The sequence below is a fragment of the Melospiza melodia genome, chromosome Z (assembly GCF_035770615.1).
Source record: "Melospiza melodia melodia isolate bMelMel2 chromosome Z, bMelMel2.pri, whole genome shotgun sequence".
Classification (NCBI taxonomy): domain Eukaryota; kingdom Metazoa; phylum Chordata; class Aves; order Passeriformes; family Passerellidae; genus Melospiza; species Melospiza melodia.
The window spans coordinates 43,525,039-43,536,565 of record NC_086226.1 but is presented as its reverse complement, the minus strand read 5'-3'; the positions used below and the strand labels follow the sequence as shown (position 1 = coordinate 43,536,565).

Sequence of the window (11,527 nt, the reverse complement as noted above, 5' to 3'; positions counted from 1 at the left end):
GGAGCGCAGCCGCGCCTTTGTGTCTAACTTGGGCGCTGGGACTTTTCTGTCGTCTGGACAATTTTTTCAGGACCCATGTTCTATAGACGCGTTTATGTTCCAATAAAGAAAACCCATATGAGTAACAAGGCTTTTACCCAAGGGCTCAGCGGCGTTATTGTCCGACTGCGGGCTCCTCTGACTCGGCATTTATTTGTCCTTTATTTAAGGCGGCGATGCAGGGTGGTATTGCGAGTGAAATGACAGTTTTATAAGTCTTCGTTGTGGCTTCTGATACAATAGATTGCAGTGTGTATGCGGAGAGGAGGAAAAAAACTCCAAACAAAAAACCAACAAGCTGTTGCAGTATTAGTGGAATGAAGAAAATTATTGCCGGACCTTACAGTTATTTAAACTCAGTTGATAGCTGATTTTATAATTTGTATTTTTTTGTTCTGGGCTGGTGAAAACAAAGATTTCAGGAACTGCCATTGTTAAGAGTGGAGAAGCGATCCTGGAACGGGGAATTGGTAGCAGCCTTGTCATGTAGGTGTGGTTCAGCAGTCCAGCTAGGACTTCATCTATGTCTCTATTGTTGCTTTCTCAGCCATTGTTGCTTTAGTTGGTTATTTCTCTGAATTCTTTTTCATTCCTATTTGAGGGAAAAGGCATCCTCATCTCAATTTCATCATAACCTGTTCATCTTTATTGCTACCATTGTCTCTTGGGGAGAGCTACTGAGGCAGGTGCTTTGTCATTCAGAGCTTCTTCAGCATTGCACTTCCTTAACTCTATCTAATTTTCAGTTGTGTTACAAGAGAACTGGCTGCATTTTAATTAAATTGTCAAAGATTATAAAGCAAATTGCTAAAATTTCTTCCCTCAAGACAGCTAATACCCTTCCTCTGAAGAATTGCTCTCCAGTCTCTTCTTGAATCTCCTATTGTACAGTCGTTGCTGCATTGCTCAGTTGCTGCTATCTCCTGCCACTAAGCAGAACACCCATTTACAGGTTTAAGTGTTTAGAGGGAATGTTTGGCCTTTTAATTCATCATTTTGGATTAGAAGTCACCTTGCACTTTCTAGTATCAGACCATCTGATTGAGATTTTTGCCTGCTATGAAAACTCCTTGGTGAAATTTTGAGGTACATTTTTCTGGATGAATACAGTGGGAGTCTGATGCTTTGTCTATGTGAGGCAATTGTGGGCTCAGATAATATTTTTCTGTTTGGGAAGTCTGTTGTAGTCTGGAAAAAAACCCACTTCTTGCTGCCTTTATTCTCAACAGAGCTTTAAATGTATTTTGGTTCTTGATAACTCTGCCTTGCTGTCTTCTCTGGTACATCTCCTGGGTACCATCAGTGAAAACTGTGGATTCATGCACCAAACTGCAGAGCAACGTGTCAAAGAAAACATCTGCTGATAACACATCAGTGGCGTGATGCTACGCAACCTGGTGGAATGCAGAGTCATTTCTTAATATATTGTGGGGAGGGAATGGTGTGGCAAGACGCATTTTCATTAATTACATTTTGGATGTGACTTTGCTAAGGAGGCAATTCTCCAACCCACCATCCACCAAAAGAGAAGAGGGGAGTGAAGAGAAAGCTTCAAGATTTTTCCACTGATTTAGCAGATGCTACTGGGTGTGCCCTCCCTGCTGTCTGATTATTCCTGTGTCTAGTGGCACTGCACTCTTAAGACTGCATAAAGAAAGAAATAGCTCCAGTTCCGCCATGTTTACAGCAGTTATGTCCACACTGCTAAGCCATCATTGGACTGACCTTGGATTTTTCATCCACATTTACCTTTGTTCTGCCCAAAACCTGATATAGTGATATCATTCATTTAATACATTTTGTTCTGCTGTAATACACATGCATAATTTTTGCATCCAGATTTCTGAATCATGCAGTTGCATATTTTGGATAGTCTACCCAAATTCCAGCTTCAGCTTGTATGCATAGGGCATAAAGGCTTTTATGCCCTTGGCTTTTTTTTTTTTTTTCTTTCCAATTTTTTTTGGGTTGAGTTCTGTATTTTGGACATTGCCTGGCTAAATCAGGCAATGACTGAGCAATCTTGACTACATCTAATCAGAATCTTATCCCTACTGCAAATTAGGATCACATCTAAAGCAGCTAGGGATGGTGGACTAGTCCTTTCATTAGCAGCATTGATGAATCATGGTCCGTGTTGTTTAGTGGACCTCCAGAAAGCATTGTAGTTTCTCTGCCCAAGCTTGGTGTCATAAGCCAGGGAGCTATTTTTCTTCAAGCTTTTTGAAGTTCAGCACTCATTCATTCAGTGCACTTCAGCTTTGTGATCAATGTCAGTTTCATAGTTATTGTTTTCATATGTGCTCTATTTGTATGGTATTATATCATCTTGGTGTTCTTGCTCTCAGATATTCCAGCACCTGGAAGATATTAAAGCCTGTTTAGATGTATTTGCCTGCCAAAACTTGTCCAAAAATTTACCATATGGCCAAGTGCTTTCTGAGAAAACAAAGTAAGGAGACTTGCAGAAGTCTTGCTACTTATGCCTCTGAACAATGATGCGTCAGTCAGGAAGTGGAGGTGGCTGGTTATAGCTCAGTTATTTTTCTCAAGTGGTTATGGAACACACAGGCAATACTGTATTTTCAATTTTTTCTTGAGATTCAGATGGCAGCTACTTAATTGTTGGTAGCATGTTGCAGTAAGCTTGCTACTACCTTTACTTGGATGCTGACAAGCAAGAGCCCTGGATGCGTTCTTCTTGCAGAGGCTTCAGGCTCTTGAAATGCAGATGTTCATATTTGCATGGAGAACCTACTCAGAGGTGCAATGGGAGACTAGCACTGCAGATCTGGTTTCTCTGCTATTCCCTCTTTTCCCCTCATGCTTTGTCCCTGCAACATGGCTTCTGCCTAAGTTCTGACATTTATCCTGCCTTGAAACCGAAAATACATATAGCATGAGAAGAGGCATTGAAGTAACATCCACAGCCTGAAACCCTGAGGGAAGTGTTAATTCTAGACTCATTCTGAGGGCTTGGACACAGACTTCTTCAGGCATCTTGTTGTCAAACCCCAAAGTGGTCTAATCCAATAACTCCATACAAAAGCATGGTCATGTGGGGAGGAGCCTTCAGACACTTCCTCACCAGCAATCCATTTTATGTTTGCCAGTTCATTTCTGTAAATGTAATGATGATTTTTTTGAGTGCAATTTTGGTTTTCAAAATGGCAGTAGTGCTTGGACTCACTAGTAGTGTTACACCCTGCTCATTATTTCAAAAGTAGAAGATTTTCACAACAATTTCAAAACAAAATTATATAAAAATCTGAAGTATATTCTTTTTTTTTCCCAAATTGTTCATTAAAATCTTATGGAAGACTAGAAACTTGTCTTTTGGCTGCAATGACTTTTTTCCCTGGTTGAATTTCAGTCCTTAAAAATCTTTTTGGAATAATATATTTTTTTGGTCATGTAAGTGTCAAGTGTCTTACTTTTTTTAAGTAGCTGGGGGAAAAACAGTAGGGAACAGAGATGTGCAATTTGGTTTTTAAAGAAAAAAAAAGATCAAGCACAGCATTTTCAAATTTCAAAACTGGAGTTTTGACACTTCATAAATAAAAGATCACTTGAATTTTAATTTAAAATATGGTATGCTTCAAAGATACTGAATGAAGAAGTCAGCAATTTAATACTTTGTATTTAAATATTAATTAGCAGCATGCTAGGTAATGCTTTTTCTTCTAAAAAGGACAACATGACTGAAGAGTCCTCTGGGTGATTCACTTCTGTTTTTGTAAATTTGTACTTTAGGATTTTAAAGTCATGTCAGGGACATTGGTAACTTACTGTAAAGTGGCTACTACTGCAGCTCTAAAGCCAGGGCCTTGAAGAATGGTCACCCTTTGGAAAGGCAGATGGTTTTTTTCTGATTCCTGTCAGAATCCTTCTGAATGCATTTTAAAAAATTGCTTTGTGCCTTGGAAGAAAGCGAGGCTGGGCTTGGAATTCAGAAATATGCAAATAGTTTGAATGCAAATGGAAAAGTACTCAGTTAAAGCTTCCAGTGCTCATGTGTCAAGCTACATGCGTTTTGTATTTTGAATTTTAGGAATCCGATCATGGGACACAAACTTGGTCGAATGCAACTTGGATCAAGAACTGAAGCTTTTTGTGTCTCGCCATTCAGCTCGATTCTCTCCTGAAGTTCGAGGTGAGTTTAAGAACAGAACTGCTAAATTACACTCAGAAATTGCCTGGCGCAGTAGTTTTAGGGCCTTTTTAAAGTTAAGAAAACTCACCTTTTGATTGAACAGTTTCTTCATGTGGCACCAATCTGTAGTCCAGTGACGGAAGCCTATTGTGGTAGGTGGTGTACACACAAAACAATAACTGGGAAGGTTAGCTCCATAGTGGGACAGAGCCAGAACTGATGTCACAGCTGCTGCACTACTGCAGCTCGAGCCCTGTGTTTCTCCCCAAAGGACTTGAACTTATTCATCTTTCTTGGTATGAGAAGCTGCATTATGGTGAGTCTGCCTTCACTCCCAGGAACTCTCTTTGGCTTGTATGAGGAAATCAGAAATGTATCGGGTTAGTAAGACTAAATCTCTTTTGCTGCCTTTTTTCCAAGCTCATTCTTCTTTAAAAGGATTCATTCAATAAACTGAAACTTTTGTTTACCAGTTTTGTGAAGTGTAAAGTTTGGGTTTGCTCTGGTTTCATGAGAATCAAGTGTTTGGTAAGTTTTCTAAGATCTCATTACACTTAATACCATTGCTGAATGAGTATGAATGAATTTAATTGGGTTTCTCGTGTGAACACATATGACGTTTTCAAACTAGTAGAGGTTTCTGTCATTGGTGAAATAATTGTGGCCATATCCATATTGACTGCTGTCATACAGTACAACCTACTACTGACAAGTGTTAAAAATTCCAGCTTCTGGAACCTCTCTCATGTGTGGTGAAAAGGGCTATGAAATTTTGTATTTGTACTACTAAATCACCTTCCTGAGGTCCGGTGCTATACACTTTTGACAAAGAGACCCTGATGCCTTTCTAGCATGACAACATTGGTTTTAAAAATGTCTTGTGTAACTAATTTTTTCTTCTTGCAGCATGTGTTAAAGCAGTTTTTGCTGTATCTCCCCATATCTAGAGAGAGTGAAGCACTGCCAGGGTTAAGAAAAAATTACATACTTCTGTGATTCATCCTCTGGTTTGAAAATCAGCATAAGCAATAAAACAATACACAGCATGAAGATTTTTGAGTAAAGACATGTAGCCCCTTATTTATGTGGATGTAAACTGGGGCCTAAAATACTTGTCTTTCATTTCATTTTAATGTCATGAAGCCAATTCAATTCCTCAGTGACATTTGTTTTACAGAGAGAAAATGTAAGAAATGCAAAATGCAGTGTATCCCATTTTTGCCCTATCTTTGTTCTACTTTAAAAACTTAGATCCTATGTTGCTCCTGTAGCAAAAATATTACAGCATGACTTGTGTTTTTCCTGCCTCTTTTAGATTATACATTCTAATACCGCTGCGTGAATTAAAATAAAACAAATACTCTACTTTCATATAATAAATAAGATAAGCTAGTGCAGCCCTTTTTCAGCAGAAAGAATGTAGAATTGTTTAGGAATTTTTCTCAGGGAATTGTATTTTTGATTTTTTTCCCCCCTTGTTGTCTAGACTTAGCTGTTTAATCTGTCATTGTGTTGAATTCTAGCTTAATTGCATGTGACTGGAATTCATCAACATTTCTGACAAGCAGAAATGAATGTGTTTTTCATGACTGCTCAATCTTTAAACAATAAACTGCCAAAATCAGTGTTTGCAAAGCATGAAGGGAGCCTGAAACTTGAATAAAGGCAATATCAAGGGATAAAGCTATCCATTTTGATCAACTTCTCATCTAAATTTTTGTGGAGAAGTGCATTTTTACCTCCAGAAGCCCACTGTACAGATCAGAGAATTATTTTACTTTCTTTCTGCTGTTCTCTGATACTGAATTCCGTATGAGGCTCCTTTGTATCCTCTCTGCTGTTTGGCAGAGAGAAGGCTTTTTTGTTGCCACATTCTAATAAGATGTCAGAGTGTTTACTTTGTTACAGCACCCAAATATTAAATTTTGGGTGTTCAACCATTGAAATGGTGGACTATCAAAGAGATGATTGTAAGTCTGTATTCCTTTGTGGTCCCAAACTCAGAAGTGGAATTTAGGTAACTAGGTGACGCTTTGTCCAAGGGAAGTATTCATCCAAGGTGATGGGATTGCCTGTGGAATGTAATTAAACAACCTTTTTCTTTCCAGCCTTTTGAATCTGAAGTCTCTGTGCAGCTCACATATAGGGACAGTTTACTCTTGGGGAAGGTTCCTGGTTTTCTCAGGTCCGACTGCTGGCTGACTGGAGCCTGTTTGATGATCATGTTTAATTATGGTAATTGGGGTGGTGGCTCAGTATGTGCTTGTGTGCTTCTCAGAACAGCTTGAGGATATGGACAGCAACAATGTAAGGGGTAGCAATCTTTCTGCAAAAGGAAGCTTGGAGGAAATGGGGCCTGTCCCCATGCCATACACCTATGATGTCAAAAGAAAGACATGCAAGCGATTGTCTGTCAAAGCATTTGTGTGTTTTCACTTAAAGAATTTAAGGTCTTATGCCCCTCCCTGTGTAGTGAATAGCAATGTAGGTACTGGTACTGCAGGGAGCATGATTAGATCCCAAGACTATTTTTGTGTTCTTTTCAAGGGGATGGGTTGTCAAGGTAATATTTGTGCACACTGTATTCAGCTGTTGGGCAATTTATGAGTGATTTGTGATTCCTTAGAAATAAGATTCAGAATGGAAATTCCTGCAGATCTTTTCTACTACCTTGTAAAGCAGCTGACTTGGCAGACTCCTTAATTATTATTCAGATCTTGGAGAGGTGATGTTGCCAGGTGCTGGTGAAAAATGAGTAACAGAACTAATTAATTGGTTGCCATGACAACAGGCACCATGACTTTAAAGGGGTATTCCAGTGGTGCCTCTGTTTTCTTTGTCATGTACTGATAACTTCCATCTTATGGTAATATGAAAAGGACAAAAAATGCAAACAATGTACAAGCTGGAAAAGATGATGTGCATCTGGTAGTGAGGCAGAACAAGTGGAGAGTCTTGGAAAGAGCTCATTTGAAATGGCAGCTGTACCTACCAATCTTTGCTTAATTAACAAGAAAGTTTCAGCTGCATAAAACATCCTCACAAAAGACCATGTTTTTGGGTGGGGTAGGCTGAAGCTGTTGAAAGCCCTTCTGTAAGATTTGTACACTGGTATTTTATCTGTCAGTTTCCATCTGGAGACACTTAACTGTTGCATTGGTGCATATTCAAGCCTTTGTCTAGATAAAATCCATTTTATTTAATAGCTGTTCACCCTCAACCTTCTAATAAATACTGCTCAAGCTATGCACTGTGGCTACTTTTAGTTTGTCCTGTGGTTATCAGGAACGTCTGTGCATTTCCTATGTGGATTGTACCAGGAGGCCTCCTGTTGCCCATTAGCCAGTGCAGAGGCCAACTGCTGACTTGAATGAGTCCTTCCTTACCTGTGCCTAGGACTACTTTATTGCCAGCCTGCCTGCAGCCAAAGGAGATCTTGGCAAAGTGCAAGACATGTTTTATTTCCTCTTGGCAGCTATCTGCAGCAGCAGTGGGCTTGCTTCCTTCGGGCTTCCTAAGAAGTCTTTGCTTTATGGTACTGTCATTGTTCCATAAAGCCTTAACAAGTTCCCTTCTGACAGTTACCATTTCAAAAGTTACGGTTTCGGGCTGCTCATAACCTGCGGAGAACTTTTGGATCTGGGAATTTTGGTCAGCAATGTGCGCAGCTCTGCACTTCAATGAAGTGGTGTGTAGTCCCATTTCCTTTGTCAAAGCAGATCTAAAACCACTTAACATCACACCTAGTAGCTTGCCATGTGATCTTGTGGATCACTAATAAAATCCTGAACACCATGGGTTTTGTGCTGATTTACTTGAAAACTGCAGTTCATCAGAATTCCTCAAATTGGGACATAGGTACTTGAGTTAAACCTGTTATTTGAAATGAAAGAAAGGGAAAAGCGACAGGAAGTCAACACCAGATTTTTCAGGCGCTATCAGAATGCCAAAACTGCCCAGGAATTAATTTTGATTAAGATCTCAGGTGGCCTGGTATGCACATTTAGGGATATGCTACAAATATGGTTCTTCAGGTATTTAGAGGCTGTGATCATAGCTGGAGTAGCTATCGAGTGGGATCATTTTAGCTCATTATACATTTGGGGAAGTTAATTTTAGTTGGCAGCAAGACTTGCTTTGTGTCTCAAAGTATTTGCGCGTTGAACGAAAGAAAATGGAGGCAGACTGGGAAAGGTAATTGAGCTGACTCACGCTGCAGTGGCTGCAAATGGTGTCCCTGCAGGGTGACCTGCAGCTGCCACTGGCCCAGGGCTGCAGCTGTGGAGCTGCTCAGCAGCACAAAGCCAGGAGCCCCTGGGTCCTGTTGGAGGGTGTTGATGGGAGCGTATGCCCTGGAGCTTTTTGTGGGGAGATGCAAGGATTTTGGTGGTTTGGGAGAGGATTACAGTGTAATAGCCTATGTGTTTGGATACAAAAATTGCAAAAGCCTTCTTTTCTTAGTACTATTTAAAAATTCTAGAGATTCTAATAACTCTCTTTATCATCTTTTTTACAGTGAGTAAGGTGTTGCACTTATGTGACAATCATTCTGGCATTGACTTCCATTTCTGCTTTTTTTAGGAAAGATCTCAAAGAAAATTAGCATGCATTTGCATTGCTGCCAAAACACTGGTACCTGCTGATTCACACTAAGCTATTAGTGTAAATCAGCAAAATTAGTGAGAGGTTATTTTTAAATGCCTGTATCAAAATTAAATACAGTCAGTTCAATCATTACAGAATAGCCCCTGTTTTATGGGAGCAGGTTTTGGCTTGTGTGAGGCAGCTACCAAAGGCATGGGATTGAGTTAGTTATGAATAATGATAGCATTTTAACCGCATTATGAAATTTGAATCCCCATTCCTCTTTATTAGAATGAAAATTAAGCATACCTAATATGCTTATAATATTCACAGGTATATTCACAAAGGTTACTTTGTTAACGGTTTTCTGATAGAATTATAATTCTTAATGTGTTGCTTGTGAGATTCTGCAATCTTTTTTGTAATATTTTGTCTATGTGGGATTTCTGAAACTGAAAATTTTAACAGTATTTTATTTCTGACCTCTGCCCAGTATCATTTACAGATGACGTACCTTTCATCCCTTCCATCATGGATTTATGATAAATATGTAACCAGAATATCATTACCACTTTTAAAATCTAATTTCTTTTTGTCATGTGCAACATTTTTGTCAGATGTCTGTTTTTCTTAATTTTGTTAAGATTTACCAACTTTGCTTTTGTGGAATTTTTTACTTTCTCATCTAATTTATGAGTTACTTGAGAGAAATATTAAAGGTTTTTAATTGGCCTTTTAATGCGAAGAGACTGAATCCAAAGATCTCTGAAATAATTGGATTGGATTTCGGATTAGAGAAAGTACTATCTAGTATTTTGAAATTGGAACAGAAACAAAAATACCCCTAATTAGCAAAAAAGTGAACATTTTGTCTTCTTTCTTGAAAGATACAAACATTACTTCATATGAAGTGAATTGCCTACCCCAGTATTCAGAGATAGAACCAGACCCAAGTAAGAAGAGTTGAGACACTCCCTGTCTCCAGACTGGGTGGAATGGGGAGCTCATGTTTACTCCCACTGCCATCTGTAGAATGAGAGTTGGCACTGTGGCTGCTGAGAGTGACCTTACAAGTGCTCCAGCTGTCATCTGCCTTGTAGAGACAGGTACAAGAGGTGCATCCACGCTGGCTGCAAATCCGTGGATCCTGACTGCCAGGAGTATCCCACAGTACCTCACAGCCCCTATGAGTAGGCGAGTTAAGCACTGCAGTCAGTCCCAAATAGAAAGCTGGATACTTCTGTAAGAAAGGTGTATGCTTTTGCATCAACCCCCCCCAGATGGTCCCACCAAAAAGACAAGATGGTTAGTTTGGGGTTGTAGTTGCTGGTGGTAATCTGTTCCTAGAGCTGAGAAGAAAAGTAGTGCTTCTCGTGACCTGGATTTGCAGATTTTATTCTGTTTGTTATTCAAAACCAGTTTCTGATAAAATAAAAGATTGAGTGTAAAAAATTGTATTAAAATAATAACCAATTCATAAACAAACTTGTGTGAATTTCAGTATTGTTTTGGTGTTGCAATTTTATGTATTTTAGTACTTCAAAGCTTGTCTGTAATGGTGAGATAAATCACCATCTTGTGTCCCTCTGCCCCTGTCTCATGTATTGCTATGTGTGGTACATTGTGCCCATCTGCAACTCTGGAAAGCTTGGGGTGTTATTTAAAACAAGCAATCAACCTCACAAAAGAACCCTCCAAAGCAAAAACAAAAAAAGAAAAAAAAATTTTCTTGTGAGAGATTAGCCATATTCTTAGCCTGTATAATCTCTGAGTGATTCTAAGGAACTACGCAGACTTTCACATGGAAGTCAACTCCCCGCTATCAAAGGCTGCCTTTGGAAGCTGGGCCAGTGTCACGACAGTGCTTTCCTTCAGTCTTTTCTTCAGAGAAGACTGATGCCAGCTTTGTCTCCCATGTCCTGACTAATGAATAAGCTTTCCTAGGTCTTGTAAGCTCTTCATAGTGGATTGAATCTCTCCCCACACCTGAGAGACTGGAAAGAGCAAAAGTAAGAAAACTCATTGGTCCAGATAAAGGTGAGTCAATAGGTGAAGACAAAACCGAAGAAACAACCAAAACCAAACCAATTACAATGGTGAAGAAAATTGCTCAGCACCTCACACAGGCAAAATAATTCCCAGCCAGTCTCTAAACAGCTCCCATCTTGGTAACTAAAAACCCCACCTTCCTCCGCTACTCTAGCTTTTGTTGCTGAACATGGCGTTGCACACAGGTATTTGTGTTCCAGTCAGGTTTTTATTTGCTGACACCATTGTTTAACTACTCAAAGCAAAGGGGATGAAATTTGACAGAGCCCTAAGAGAGGCCAAGTACAGGAGTCTTGCTTCTGATCTTAAGGCTTGGAAGCAGTACACACCCTGTGATGGGTATTATGGCCTTCCAGCATGCTTTCTTAATCTCAGACTGTGTCCTGTAGTTTTCCTGGTCTTCTAGAACTTGCACAACCACAACACTTGGAAATAAAAAATCTATGTTTTGTATGTGGCCAGTACTTTAAACAGATATAGAGAGTAAGCCTTCAAGAGAATCTTGGGATAGGATTTAATGCTTGTCTCAAAGCAATAATTTAATGGCATTGCTCATAATAATTTATATGGTGCTATTGATTTTTTCAAACCTAACATTATTAGCTGCAAAGCTCAAATTCTAAAAGTTCATTAGACATGGAAGATTTAAATATTTTTCAATACTAATTAGGCTTTTGCACATTTACCATTTCCCAGCAACTT

The 11,527-nt window shown here is 39.3% G+C and overlaps 1 protein-coding gene across 1 annotated transcript in view; it reads left to right on the top strand.

Annotated features, from left to right (window-relative positions):
- MAP1B (microtubule associated protein 1B) overlaps positions 1–11,527 on the top strand; it is a 71,949-nt gene that overhangs the window by 764 nt on the left and 59,658 nt on the right. The window contains exon 2 of the mRNA XM_063180615.1: positions 4,091–4,192. Within this exon, the coding sequence (XP_063036685.1) occupies positions 4,091–4,192 (102 nt within the window). The remainder of the gene's footprint in view (positions 1–4,090; positions 4,193–11,527) is intronic.